General features: G+C 43.5%; 2 protein-coding genes across 2 annotated transcripts in view; both read right to left on the bottom strand.

Annotated features, from left to right (window-relative positions):
* The window catches only part of LOC141111272 (indolethylamine N-methyltransferase-like), a 58,258-nt gene that overhangs the window by 42,830 nt on the left and 613 nt on the right, over positions 1-14,815 (bottom strand). Inside the window, exon 2 of the mRNA XM_073603416.1 lies at positions 11,442-11,649. Coding sequence (XP_073459517.1) covers positions 11,442-11,649 — 208 coding nt within the window. The remainder of the gene's footprint in view (positions 1-11,441; positions 11,650-14,815) is intronic.
* The window catches only part of LOC141111270 (indolethylamine N-methyltransferase-like), a 342,070-nt gene that overhangs the window by 42,584 nt on the left and 284,671 nt on the right, over positions 1-14,815 (bottom strand). The gene's annotated exons all lie outside the window — the stretch shown is intronic.

Here is a 14,815-nt window from a genome sequence, read left to right on the forward strand (position 1 = left end):
AGATTGTGCCATGATAATAAACCTGCATACTAAATCCCAATCGTAAAACTTACAAGAAAAGGTCCTAGACTCTAGGAAGGAAAAAGGGACAATACACAAATACTTAACAGAAATATTGTGTAAGATAGGGGGCAAAGCTACCACAATCTAAGGAAGCTCATAAAGTAACCTATAGGCACACAATAAACTGGGATGAGTGTATTTACAAAATTAATTTGAGTGAATAGATGATCTCCAACTGAGAAAAAAAGGGAATAATATGAATAGTCTGTGTAGGTTCATGAGATATTATGGAATCCAGCAAAGATGATGAATATGTAAATCTAAAAATAAGTTCACAGGAATAACTGAAGTGCTGAACTCAGAGGTAAATCTGTGTGGTTAAATATCACAGGACTGTGATGTATCCCACAGAAAAAAGTAAGCTTGAGGCAAGATTAAGGGCTCATTCACACGATACGTGCGTAAAAAATGATGGGAACTGAAGAGAATGCAGGTTTTACTTTCACAAACATCAGTTTCACATCAGTTTACATACATTTTTATGCGTGTCAGTTCTGTGCCCTGTTCACACCAATGTTGATGTCATGTCAGATTTTTTTCCGTGTGGAAAACTGCATACATATTTAAGATTTCTGCACAGAAAAAATCCACACGTGATACCAGTGTTTTGGTGTGAACAGGGCACATACAGAACCATTATTGTTTTGTGCCCTTGCAGACATGGGCGTCTGCAGAACTTTTTTCATGGGGGGCATCATTTTAGGGTCACCCATGCACTGCCCCTTTTCGACAATGTCATTATCACATTATCATGGTCAGAGACTGCAGACGTAGTACAGTCCCTAGGATAAGTAATGGATAATGGCCAACAGGTCCTCTTACCAGACCCAGCGAAACTACAGCAGTGATCCCTCCGGCTTGACAATCACTCACTCTGGGTTCCTCGGGGGCGACTCTGGTCAGTAGTGTAGCATGTCTGTACCCTTGCAGTGGCTCAGTCTTTCTCTCTTTGATGGTGCTGGGCAGCGTGGCTCTCTGGTGGAGCTTGGCAGCATGGCTCTCTCTGGTGGAGCTGGACAGCATGTCTCTCTGGTGGCGCTGGACAGCATGTCTCTCTGGTGGTGCTGGGAAGTGGGGCTCTCTCTGGTGGCACTGGACAGCATGTCTCTCTGGTGGTGCTGGGCAGTGTGGCGCTCTCTCTGGTGGCACTGGGCATCGTGGGTCTCTCTAGTGGTGCTGGGCAGCTTAGCTCTCTCTCTGGTGGCGCTGGGCAGCGTGGATCTCTCTCTGGTAGCGCTGGGCAGCGTGGCTCTCTCTGGTGGTGCTGGGCAGCTTAGCTCTCTCTCTAGTGGCACTGGACAGCGTGGCTTTCTGGTGGCACTGGGCAGCATGGCTCTTTAGTGGCACTGGGCAGTGTGGCTTTCTGGTGGTGCTGGGCAGCGATGCTCTCTCTCTGGCTTCCTCCCACCACACTCCTTGTTCTTTGGCCTGTAGCACTCTCTCCCTCAGCTTTTTTCCAGGCTGCAGTCTCTCAATCTCTCACTTGATCGAACTGTAGCCTCCTCCCTGTGGAAAATGGGGCTGCCAATCTTTGGGACTACATGTCCCATGATGGTCTCCTCTCCTAGTCTCCTTTGATTGGCCCTCAGTTATTGCCAATAGGGAAGGAAAAACGGAGAGGGCAGGAAGCTGGGTGTGGAACCTAATGAGAGCCGCCATCTCTTCTCCCTTCACAGGAGAAAGGGGGGGCGAGCGGGGGTAACTTCTGCACAGGAATCTGAAACCTGTATGCAGTTTTCTGCATGTGAAAAAAACTAACATGGCATCAACACTGGTGTGAACAGGACACATAACTGACACGCATGAAAACTGATGTGAAACTGATGTCTCTGCAAGTGAAATCTGCGCGGATTTCACTTCAGTTCCCATCAATTTTCATGCATGTATGGTAGAAATGTTTTCAATCCTGATCTGATTAAATGCATGTGAAAGGATGGTGATACTCTCCTTGATAGTGGAATAGACTATAATACAAAAAAAACTTAAAAATGGCTCAAATATACAAATATTACTCAATGTGCTACACTGGTGGGCAAGTTCATGTGTAAAAAAGCAGGCCCGGGACAAAGGGTGGGCAGGATGGGTGGCTGCACTGGGCACTGTGGGTTCATGTGAGGTGAGGGGGGCCCTGCGAGGTGGTTGAGGGGGAGGGTATGTGTACTTGGAGGGAATTTTGAGGGGTAGAGGAATTGTGGTAGGAGGTATGATTTGGGGAGGGGTATTTGTATTGGGGGGGATTTAGGGGATGGGGGGCAAAGATTTGTGCTCGGAGGGGAGATTTCAGCAGTGGGCAGATTTGTACTTGGGGGTAAGCATGCAGATTAGTGCTCAATTTTGTGAGGGGGATTTTTGCTGACACATAATGCTTATACATCTCAACATCGCTCTAGACGGCACTGCAAAAAAGCATAATAAGCCATGCATACCTATCAGAGTGTCCACTGAGAAAAGTCTAAGTAGAAGCAATAAGCTAAGTGTTTGGTATATAAAATATAATATGATAACCCCTGTAGGGGCATGCTGAAGTACTGAAACCTCTACCAAAACAATGTGTAAAACATACAGCAGCCAATACTCTATTATTGGCTGAGAGTTATCACCCTAAACCCCTGAATAGAGGCATTCCGGTGGGCCAGTTCCTAAGAGTTCGGAGGAACTGTTCCACTGAAGATGACTATAGACGAGAATCAGATCTACTCTATGATCGGTTTAGAGAGGTTACTCTCATCGCATTCTGAAACGAGCATGTAAAATTGCTGCATGCAAAACAAGGACTGATCTTCTCTCCATCCGTGAACCAGTTCCTGATGTCACAGACCGACACTCTGACCTGATCTACTTGTCAGCGGCATCGCCACTACCGGAGGAATTAAACAAAACTGGGAGATCACGGAGACTACGAAGCCCTTGGTGGTTACTGTGGAGTGATGAGATCCCTCGGGCTACCATTTGAATCTACTGTTTCTCTACTTCCTCATTTTCCTTCCACACTAGTAGTGATTATATGATGCGATCCTATGAACTGTGCATGTTTCAGCAGAACCAATAACGACCGGGAGGAAACAAAATATTTTTTATACTTTTCTTGTGCCTATACAAGGTTATCTAATTATTTACCCCCCTGACAAGTCTTCATTGATATTTGTAGCATCTCAGTTTGGACATTAGTATTCGCTTAGCTCAGACAACGATCTACCAATTATCAATCAAATATTTAATCAGGAAACTTTCTCTAAATATGGACACCAGTAATGGCTACAAGTCCGATATGGACATTTAGCTAAATAATTTCATCAACATTTTTTGAAATGTTGAACTGGCTGTTCGCCAGTTCGCCGAACAGCGAACAATTTGGGGTGTTCGCAGCAAATTTGAAAGCCGCGAAACACCCTTTAAAAGTCTATGGGAGAAATCAAAAGTGCTAATTTTAAAGGCTTATATGCATGGTATTGTCATAAAAAGTGTTTGGGGACCTGGGTCCTGCCCCGGGGGAAATGGATCAATGCAAAAAAAAGTTTTAAAAACGGCCGTTTTTTCGTGAGCAGTGATTTTAATAATGCTTAAAGTCAAACAATAAAAGTGTAATATTCCTTTAAATGTCGTACCTGGGGGGTGTCTATAGTATGCCTGTAAAGGGGCGCATGTTTCCTGTGTTTAGAACAGTCTGACAGCAAAATGACATTTCAAAGGAAAAAAGTCATATTAAAACTACTCGCAGGTATAATGAATTGTCGGTCCCGGCAATACACATAAAAGTTCATTGATAAAAACGGCATAGGATTCCCCCACATGGGAACCCCGAACCAAATTTTTTTTTTTTAAATGCGTGAGGGTCCCCCCAAATTCTATACCAGGCCCTTCAGGTCTGGTATGGATATTAAGGGGAACCCCGCACCAAAATTTAAAAAAAATTGCGTGGGGTCCCCCCAAAAATCCATACCAGACCCTTATCCGAGCATGCAACCTGGCAGGCCGCAGGAAAAGAGGAGGGGACAAGAGAGCGCCCCCCCTCCTGAACCGTACCAGGCCATATGCCCTCAACATTGGGAAGGTGCTTTGGGGTAGCCCCTCAAAGCACCTTGTCCCCATGTTGATGGGGAGAAGGGACTCATCCCCAAAACCCTTGCCTGGTGGTTGTGGGGGTATCTGGGCAGGGGGCTTATCGGAAACTGGAGGGAAGAACAAGATGGAGGAAGAAGAACACCAAAGGAAGACCAGAAGAAGATGGAAGAAGAAGCGGGGAAAGAAGAAGACATTAATAAAGGAATTGTCAAAAACTTGTCAAAAAACAAACTATTGTCTTTTTTAACATTTTTGACACTTTTTTTGTGAAATCGTAGGGGTGCATTTGTACCCCATTACCAATTCACACGGGGGCAGGATCTGGGGGTCACCTTGTTAAAGGGGGCTTCCAGATTCCGATAAGCCCCCCACCTGCAGACCCCCACAACCACCAGGCAAGGGTTGTGGGGATTAGGCCCTTCTCCCCATCAACATGGGGACAAGGTGCTTTGGGGGGCTACCCCAAAGCACCCTCCCAATGTTGAGGGCATGTGGCCTGGTACGGTTCAGGGGGGGCGCTCTATCGTCCCCCTCTCTTTTCCTCTGGCCTGCCAGGTTGCGTGCTCGGATAAGGGTCTGGTATGGATTTTTGGGGGGACCCCACGCCATTTTTTAAAATTTTGGTGCAGGGTTCCCCTTAAAATCCATACCCGACCTGAAGGGCCTGGTTCAGGGTTCCCCTGTGGGGGAATCCCATGCCATTTTTATCAATGAACTTTTATGTGTATTGCCGGGACCGACAATTCATTATAGCTGCGAGTAGTTTTAATATGACTTTTTTCCTTTAGAAATGTAATTTTGCTGTCAGACTGTTCTAAACACGGGAAACATGCGCCACTTTACAGGCATAATATAGACACTCCCCAGGTACGAAATTTAAAGGATTATTACACTTTTATTGTTTCACTTTAAGCATTATTAAAATCACTGCTCCCGAAAAAACTGCCATTTTTAAAACTTTTTTTTGCATTGATCCATGTCCCCGATTGCCTCAGCTGTTCATCCGGATCCCAGCTGGCTCCGCAAGGCAGGGTGCCTTTCAGTCGACCGCCCATTATCATCTTTGCTGGTGACCTCATCGGATGCTGCAGAAGATTCCCACTGCATCGGCGTCCCTTGCAGCCTGCGTTCTGGCAACTCTGGCTCAGGCTCCCGGAAGCATCATCGTCTGCCCCAGCCGTATCTTGCAAGGATGATGAGCTACGGGGTACCTTAGATCCCTCAGCTGCAGCAGGGACATGCTGTCTCTTTAAGGGGGTGGATCCCCCAGCTTGAGTCTCCAGCCTTCTTCCACTGGCATTACCAGGCTGCCTATAGCTGATCTAATTGCTGGCGGCCGAGCTCCTCTGTGAACTGAAGCCACAGAGAGAGCCGACGGCCATGGATCCCTGCGGCAGCGGCGGGCAGGGGAGTAAAGCGGACCCCCCTCTGTGTGATCTCCTCCAGCATCCAGGGCAGATGATCTCCCACCGGGAGCAGCTGAGGGGCCGCGACACCCCCCACTGTGTGTTCCCAATCGTCTCCCATGCTGAGCCGCCCCCCCACTCAGCACCTCAGCAGGGGGGCAGCCACAAACTCTGGCATCTGAAGAGAGGGGGAAGTAAGAGCAGGATGCCCCCTCGGGTCCTGCCGGCGACGAGGATTCTTCCCGGGGCCAACGCTGGGACTTGGAGTAGGAAGACCAGCAGCGGGCCCTGGAGGCGGGTCCCTGAGACAGGGGCTCCTATGTGGATGCTGGACCTGGGGGACAGGTGTATGACTCAGGCGCTCAGGAGGGGGAACCTTCCTAGCCCATTTCCGAGCAGATGGGGAAGTAGCAGCCCGCCGCTGCTGTCTCTGTACAAGGTAATTCTTTGAACCCAACTTGCTTTCGTTACTTCCTTCAATGGGATTTTATTTCAATTTTTTTGCTCCATAATTAAACTTCCCTGCTTTTGATTAGCCATGCTGAGTACGTTGACTATTCACTCACTATAATCACCTGTTACCATCTGTAACTTTTTCCACTCTTTGTTTTTAAAGCGGGGACAGACGATTTGTACACAGGATTATGGTCCTCTATTATGTGGATGACCAATACATATGTCTCCTTATACTGTTTGTAGGTTTAATCTCCCCTGAATTGACCCTATTATGGCAGCGTGCTCTTTCCTTATATACTTCTTTATATCCAGTACCAATTGAAGTAGATATTCATTATGGTTTATACTTTTCTAATTAGATAACATCTTTATCTGGCAGCCCTTGCTTTTTCTTAGACCTAGCTGGGTGACCTGTAAGTACATCTCTCATTGACCCATTTAATTTAGTTATTACCCCACAGTTATTGCTTCTCCTCACATTGGTTTCTGTTCACTAACCTTTCCCATGTGTCCTCTCCTCTTCTTCCCTCCCCTTCCACTCCACACCTCACTTCCAATTTTCCTTTTTCCCTCTTTCCATTCCTGCCCTTCCCTTCCCTTCCCCTCCCCCTCCTCTTCACTACTTCACCTTCCTCCCCCTGTTCCCCTAATTTATAATTATCACACTTATACTCCTTTTTCCATTGGGCAGAGATTGGTCCCACGGCCCTTTTCTGGGCTAATCTAGGCCAACTTTTTCCAGTACAGCACAGTGCCTGTTCTCCTAGCCTGCCTCTACATTTACTGCAGGGAAATATCTAATGGCTGGCAGTTGAATTTTTTTGGCTTTGGACGGTTGTTGACATCTTTTTCTAAATATACTTTTTTTGTTGTATTCTGTTTTTTATGGTTCTTAATTGTACTTTGTTTCATGCAGTGACATATCCATTTTGGTCCCTCAACAAACATCCCCCGAGGAAGCCCCAGCGGGCGAAACATGTCGGGATATTAGTGCTGAGTGACCCCCTATTCATTATCTAATCTGATATGTACTGCTGTTTGTCTTATTTATGTACAGCCAGCATAATTTTTAAACTTTGTTTATGTTTAATAAAATGTGATATTTATTTTTTTACTTTGATATTTGTCTAATTCTATCTGCCTGGCACTCACAAAATCCCACTAAATTACCCTCCTGTTTACATACGTTATTCAGGGATGTTGGTGCCTCTTTTTTGACACTGTCACCTATCCATACCAATCAGTAAGATGAATAGCATGTTAAAAGATAAAATAATACAACCTGTTTTTTCTGCAATATTCAACTTCAGTCCAGAGATATACCCCATAGTACAATTTTTCTGCCACTTGATGTCCTCAGTCTGATGGCCAGGATTATTGAACCCAATTCATCCTAGCCCAGGTTGTCCTGGACCCTCCCCACTCTGTGACTGGACAGTGATATGAGAAGCAGCACAGTGATGGTCTTGTCTTTCTGTCACGCTGCTCCTTCCTTCTATCACCACATGAACATGTGCTGCTTTTTCCTCTCACACTCCAGTCCTGTAGTACAGAGACTGTAAGAGGCGGATAACAGGTTGGATTCAGATACACTGTTTGCATTTAAAATTATTACAGAGCTCTGTTAGTCTTTTATATCTGCCTAGAATTCTGTTTTTATATATATATATATATATATTACATTTTGTTATAGAAAATTATTATTACCCTTCTCTTTTTATATGCATTAATATTTACCTTATTCATCCAGTCAATGAGAGTTGGCTGATCACAGATCCCTTACCACGTGATCAGCTGTCAGCCAATGACAGCTGATCACGTGATGTAAACAGAAGCAAGTAATAAGCTTTTCTTTCTCTCGCTGACAGCGTGAGAAGAAAAAAAAAGCCGATCACCGGCTTCTGTAAACAGGACATCGGTCACTCACACAGAGAGGCTCCAGTGCCCACACAGAGTGCCCACCAGTGCTGCCAATCAGTGCCCACCAGTTTTGCATCATCAGTGCCACCTACCAGTGCTGCCTATCAGTGTCACCTACCAGTGCCTATTAGTGCTGCCTATCAGTGCCCTTCAGTGCAGCCTCATTAGTGCCTCCTAATCAGTGCCCACCAGTGCCGCCTCATCAGTGCCACCTATCAGTGGCCATCAATGCAGCCTATCAGTGCCCATCAGTGCAGCCTCATCAGCGCACATCAATAAAGGAGAAAAATTACCTGTTTGCAAAATTTTATATCAAACTATGAAAGTTTTATTTTTATTTTTCTGTCTTTTTTATTAGTTTAGCAAAAAATAAAAAACCCAGTAGTGATTAAATACCTATATTAAAACGAGAAAGTGCAGCGCTAAATATAAAGTATATAGGATCTCTACAAAAATGTGATCCTACCATGTGACTTGACATACATTAGTGAGCAAAATATCAAATAACAAAAAAAAAATGTATCCAATAATACAACATTGTAACAGCATATGTTACAAATGCTTGTGAAAAAAGAAAGATCTGAAGAAAAGTCCAAGCAGGGATAATTAATCCGTAGGTAGATACAACAAAGCACCCATCCAAGGAAAATGTGAAGAAAAAACATCAATAGATGATCCACCACGAAGTGAGTATATAGATTCTGCTTACCGGACGGCGATGACTGCTAATGGCAGCCTCGCCCAGCATAGGGATTAGGGTCTCCCAAAACCAAGGATGCAATACAGGACCAGCAGCTTTAGCAATCGGTCGTTACCGGAAATATGAAACAAAATACTCCCATAGCGTAAAACCGTATGATAAAAGGGGATTTATTAAGATAAAAGGAATCGCACTTACAATGTTTGTGAAAAACGTACAGCGTAAGGGATATCATACAAGCAGCGGTGCCTCCGTGTGCCGCAATTCACTTCCTATACTCGTAAGCCCATCCAAGAACGTGATGACGTCACCGTCATAGGCTCCTCCCTACGCGTTTCGTCACGATAGGACATTGTCTGGGGATTGGCCAAGCGACGAGTCATCACGTTTGGGCATATAAATACATTGTAAGCGCCATTTTGACTACTGGCAGTCATAGTCAATGTAATAGGAGTGAGCACAGATGAGCCATATTAACTTCTGGCAGTCTATAATAAGCTTATGTGCAATCAGGAAGTGAGGAAGAAAGATCGCCATCTTGTGGCAATAAAGGATATTTGCGGATGGAACTCTGTATAGGAAGGGAAAAAGGGACACAGCAGACGCACTTAACATGAACAAAAATTACATATGTCAAATCTATATCAAAAAATGGTTTTATATGTAGATATGACATTTCTTTTTATATATAGTAAGTTATTGAAACATAGATAAGAAATTATTATAACATATTACATAAGAATTAAAATTGAAAGTAAAAATGAAAATGAAATAAAAATTAAAAACAAACGCAGAGGAGGCTGTGTTCATGCATTGTTTATAAAGCAGTTTATATCCCACTCAACGTTTAACCCTTGTGGTCTGGAGGATACCATGTCAAAGATCCATCTGGTCTCAAGTCTAGAGATGGATCTGACCATATTATTACCTTTCCAGTGGGGATGTATCCTATCAATAGCTAGAAAGAGAGTGCCTTTTAATTTTTTATTGTGGTACTTAGCATAGTGCCTAGAAAGGTTGTGTTTAGTAAATCCTCGCTTGATGTTAGCGACGTGTTCAGAGAGACGCGCGTATAGTTCACGTTTGGTGCTTCCAATATACTGTTTTGAACAAGGACATTGGATAAAATAAACAACATACTGGGTGGAGCATGTAATGAAGGACTCTATGTTGTACATCTTATTTGTGACTGTTGAACTGAAGGTTTCACACTTCCTACCTCTGAAGGAATTGATCTGGCAGATTTTACACCTGAGGCAGAAAGCTCTTTTTGTGTGGAAAAAAAATGATAAAAATGTCATATGGGTACAGTGTTGCATGAACACGCAATTGTCATTCAAAGTGCAACAACGCTGAAAGCTGAAAATTGGCCTGGGCAAGAAGGGGTTTAAGTGCCCAGTAAGCAAGAGGTTAACAAGCAATTACAGTAAGTGCAAGATCTCTGTACTTTTCTACATGTTAATGGGCCAATACCAACTGCTTATGAAACACAAGCTTGCTGGGATTTTTTAATACACCTCCCTTATCAAAGGGCCAAAAGTGACCATCAAAAAATGTACCCCTATTGACTTCAACACAGTTGAAATCCTTTGTCTGCATTGGGGACACTCAAGCTGATGTCTATCAGAAAAACTAGAGAGAACTGGAACTGCTCAAATCCAAGGCATCGCTGATCTAAGTTCTATATATATAAGTTACAGATTGAGCTATTGAAGTAGAAGTCCAATCAAAAACCACCTGCTCCCACCTTTATTCTAAGACCTATATTAACTACCCTGTAATGTTAACAGGTACCAGAGTAACTATTCTGAAGGTGCTCTGGTCTGGTCACATGATCTTCTCAGCAGCCGGCTTCCTTGGAGAGGAGAGATCGCCAACAACGGCTGCAGTGCCTGGGTGGTGACATCACCCATAGCCTTCACAGTAGAGGAAAATGGTCTGGTTGGTCACATGATCGGCTCCCAGAGCCGGCTTCAGTGTATTGGAGGGACAACTAAATAAGGATGCCCCATAGTAAGCCTATAGGTTACACGTAATCACCGCTCAAGGTGATTTCCACCTGTACAATCTCCACTGCACACTACTAGGTACTGGCCCCGTTCATTATGGGGTTCACAGTAGAGGAAAAGGGTCTGGTCGCCACACATCTGATAAAATCACCTTAATTTAGACATATCCTGAATAGACACTCCACAATGTACAATCGAGCTAGTGCTATTTTCCCTCAATTGTACATTGTGGAGTGTCTATTTGGAGTATGTCTTCTTAATAAAAGTGATTTTATCAGATGTGCGGCCAACCAGACCCTTTTCCTCTACTGTGAAGCCTGTGGACAGGGCCGGCACCTGGTACTGTGCAGTTGAGGTGGTACAGGTGGAGAACGACCTTGAGCGATGATCACTCTTCACTCATAGACTTACTATGGGGCATCTGTAGTCGGTTTGGATTGGAGGGCCCTCAGAATAGGTAAGCATAGACATCCTTCCTTTACAGGGTAGTTAGTATAGGGCTTAGAATGGGGGTGAGAGCAGGGTTAAGTTTAGATTTGACTGGACTTCTACTTTAAACAATGTGAATAGGCTTTTTCAGCACAGCAGTTAAGGAGAGCCTGATTAAAAACACTATAAAGAGATGAGAGCTCCATCTGCTGATGAAAACATAGATTTGAACTTTTGAAATACAATATTTCAAAGTTACCTGACTAAAAACATGAAAAAAAGTTTGTATTTTAAATAACTTAATAAATGAAATATACTGAAAAACAATAGAAGTTGCCTTTAAAGAAACAATCTTCTGCAACCTAAAGTGCAAAAATCAGAAAGGGAACAAGTCACCTCGTTCCTTCTAACTCAGCTGCGGCTGATGATGTATGCGACCAATCATATGCTCCGGTACGGTCATGTAGCCATCTGTTCAGTTCCATGATACATTTCTCTTGGAATTTTAATAGGACTATTTTTTTGAAAAACTTAGAGGCAGAATAAAGATGGTGAATGAAGGAACCAAGGCTGATGTCAATCAAAAATGTACCCTCAGCTCGACCTGGAGGAATATTAGAGATTCAGATGTTATCTTACCCGAAACTAATAAAGAGATTTCACATTTTCATAACATTTGGCATTTAATGACACTGCTAGGTGAAAATAGCTTTAAAAAATTGTTCCCAACCAACATATAATATGGCTCTGGGATTTCCTGCTAGGCCAGCCACCATTATACAGTATCTCACAAAAGTGAGTACACCCCTCACATTTTTGTAAATATTTTATTGCATCTTTTCATGTGACACACTGAAGAAATGACACTTTGCTACAATGTAAAGTAGTGAGTGTATAGCTTGTATAACAGTGTAAATTTGCTGTCCCCACAAAATAACCCAATACAAAACCAATAATGTCTAAACCACTGGCAACAAAAGTGAGTACACCCCTTAGTGAAAATGTTCAAATTGGGCCCAATTAGCCATTTTCCCTCCCCGGTATCATGTGACTGGTTAGTGTTACAACGTCTCAGGTGTGAATGGGGAGCAGGTTTGTTAAATTTGGTGTTGTCGCTCTCACTCATACTGGTCACTGGAAGTTCAACATGGCACCTCATTTCAAAGAACTCTCTGAGGATTTGAAAAAAAGTATTGTTGCTCTACTTAAAGATGGCCTAGTCTATAAGAAGATTGCAAAGACCCTGAAACTGAGCTGCAGCATGGTGGCCAAGACCATACAGCGGTTTAACGGGACAGGTTCCACTCAGAACAGACTTTGCCATGGTCGACCAAAGAAGCTGAGTGCACATGCTCAGCATCATATCCAGAGGTTGTGTATGGTGAAATAGATGTATGAGTACTGCCAGCATTGCTGCAGATGTTGAAGGGGTGGGTGGTCATCCTGTCAGTGATCAGACCATACGCCGCAGACTACATCAAATTGGTCTGCATGGCTGTCATCCCAGAAGGAAGCCTCTTCTAAAGATGATGCACAAGAAAGCCCGCAAACAGTTTGCTGAAGACAGGCAGACTAAGGGCATGGATTACTGGAACCATGTCTTGTGGTCTGATGAGTTCAAGATAAAATTATTTGGTTCAAATGGTGTCAAGCGTGTGTGGCAGCAACCAGATGAGAAGTACAAAGACAAGTGCGTCTTGCCTACAGTCAACCATGGTGGTGGGAGTGTCATGGTGTGGGGATGCATGAGTGCTGCCAGCACTGGGGATCTACAGTTCATTGAGGGAACCATGAAAGCCAACATGTACTGTGACATACTGAAGCAGAGCATGATCCCCTCCCTATGGAGACTGAGCTACAGGACAGTATTCCAACATGATAACAACCCCAAACACACCTCCAAGACGACCACTGCCTTGCTAAAGAAGCTGAGGGTAAAGGTGATGGACTGGCCAAGCATGTCTCCAGACCTAAACCCTATTGAGCATCTGTGGGGAAAGGTGGAGGAGCGGAAGGTCTCTAACATCCCCCAACTCCATGATGTCATCATGGAGAAGTGGAAGAGGACCCCAGTGGCAATCTGTGAAGCTCTGGTGAACTCCATGCCCAAGAGGGTTAAGGCAGTGCTAGAAAATAATGGTGGCCACACAAAATATTGACACTTTGGGCCCAATTTGGACATTTTCACTTAGGGGTGTACTCACTTTTGTTGCCAGCAGTTTAGACACTAAAGGCTGTGTGTTGAGTTATTTTGAGGGGACAGCAAATTTACTCTGTTATACAAGCTGTACACTCACTACTTTACATTGTAGCAAAGTGTCATTTCATCAGTGTTGTCACATGAAAAGATATCATAAAATATTTACAAAAATGTGTGGGGTTTACTCACTTTTGAGAGATACTGTATGTCACGTTATCCTCCGTATATGAAAGCACCAGATGAGAAATATAGTATAAAGGGGTCAGAGGGCCATTTGCAGAGAAACAGTCACTTTGCTCTACATCTGTTCTGATCATTTAGGCTCCATTCACACTTGTGCGACTTCAAAATTGTGTGATTTCCACTGCGACTTTACAGTGTGACTTGATGCGACTTTGCTGTGACTTTGGCTTTGACCATGTGACTCTGTATGCTCCACAAAGTTGCACACACATGTATATGATTCAGGTGTGACTTTTGAGGGTTTACATTGACGTCTATGGCCCTCATGTTGCATAAAAGTCTGACCAAAGTAGTACAGGAACTACTTATAGTCACTGTGAGTTTAAGGCCTCATGCACACAGTGCGTGAAAAAAAACGAGCTGCAAAGCCAGTACTGACACCAGGAAAAACGTGCTTTTAGAAGCATTTTGCATTGGCGTTAATGCCCATTTAGCTGTGTTTAGCTGCATTAGTGTTGAGCAGTGTTTCTCTGCCCTCTTCTATTTTCCACTCCCAAATCCAATTACTACAGCTTAAAAACGATTGACACAGCCTAACACTGTATACAGCATTAACATGCATTTAGCTGCGTCAGACATTTTTACAGCTGTAACGCTGCTGCTCAAGAACGCGCTGGCTCTGGGGTTTTTTGCAGCTTCAAAACGCCTATGCCACTAAAAGCTCCTATAAACCTATGTGGAGTAATAGAATAACATGGAGAGACAATTTTAATCTGTAAAAAAAAAAAAAAGATGCCTAACGCTCCTAAAAGTGAATGGAAAAAAGTCCTGAGTCTTAAGTCGCACAAATATGAACAGTACTCATTGGAAAACATGGGGTGCAACTTGTCATGTGACTTTGGGGTCCAAAGTTGCATGACAAGTCGTACAAGTGTAAACTGGGCCTTAAAGATAGAAAACAAGTATGATAATGTTTGTGAATTGACCTTTTGCAAGCAAATACATAAAAAGTGATAATATAATGACTAAGAGTGACATATTCACCAAATAAAACAGTCATAAGAAATAAATTATCATTTGTTATCGTCTCATCATAATGTAGTACCAGTTTATGATTCTGTTTTACAATAATCTTCTTTGGATCAGGCTACCACTGTTGACCTTTAAACTTCAAGTTGGAGTTCTCCATCCCTTCATTGTGCCATTGGATGGAGTAAATAGACAGAGGCTTAATCTGGAAGTTGTTATTTGCCTCCCATGGAAGTGGCACCCAAGACAGCTTTTCACAATAAAATGTTTTTCAAAACCCACTGGAGAAGATTCTAAAAATTATTTCTAGAACCCAACCTTGACTGGTACTTGTCTAAACCCTTATCCTGGACTTGCT

This window comes from Aquarana catesbeiana, linkage group LG10 (assembly GCF_042186555.1).
Source record: "Aquarana catesbeiana isolate 2022-GZ linkage group LG10, ASM4218655v1, whole genome shotgun sequence".
NCBI lineage: Eukaryota > Metazoa > Chordata > Amphibia > Anura > Ranidae > Aquarana > Aquarana catesbeiana.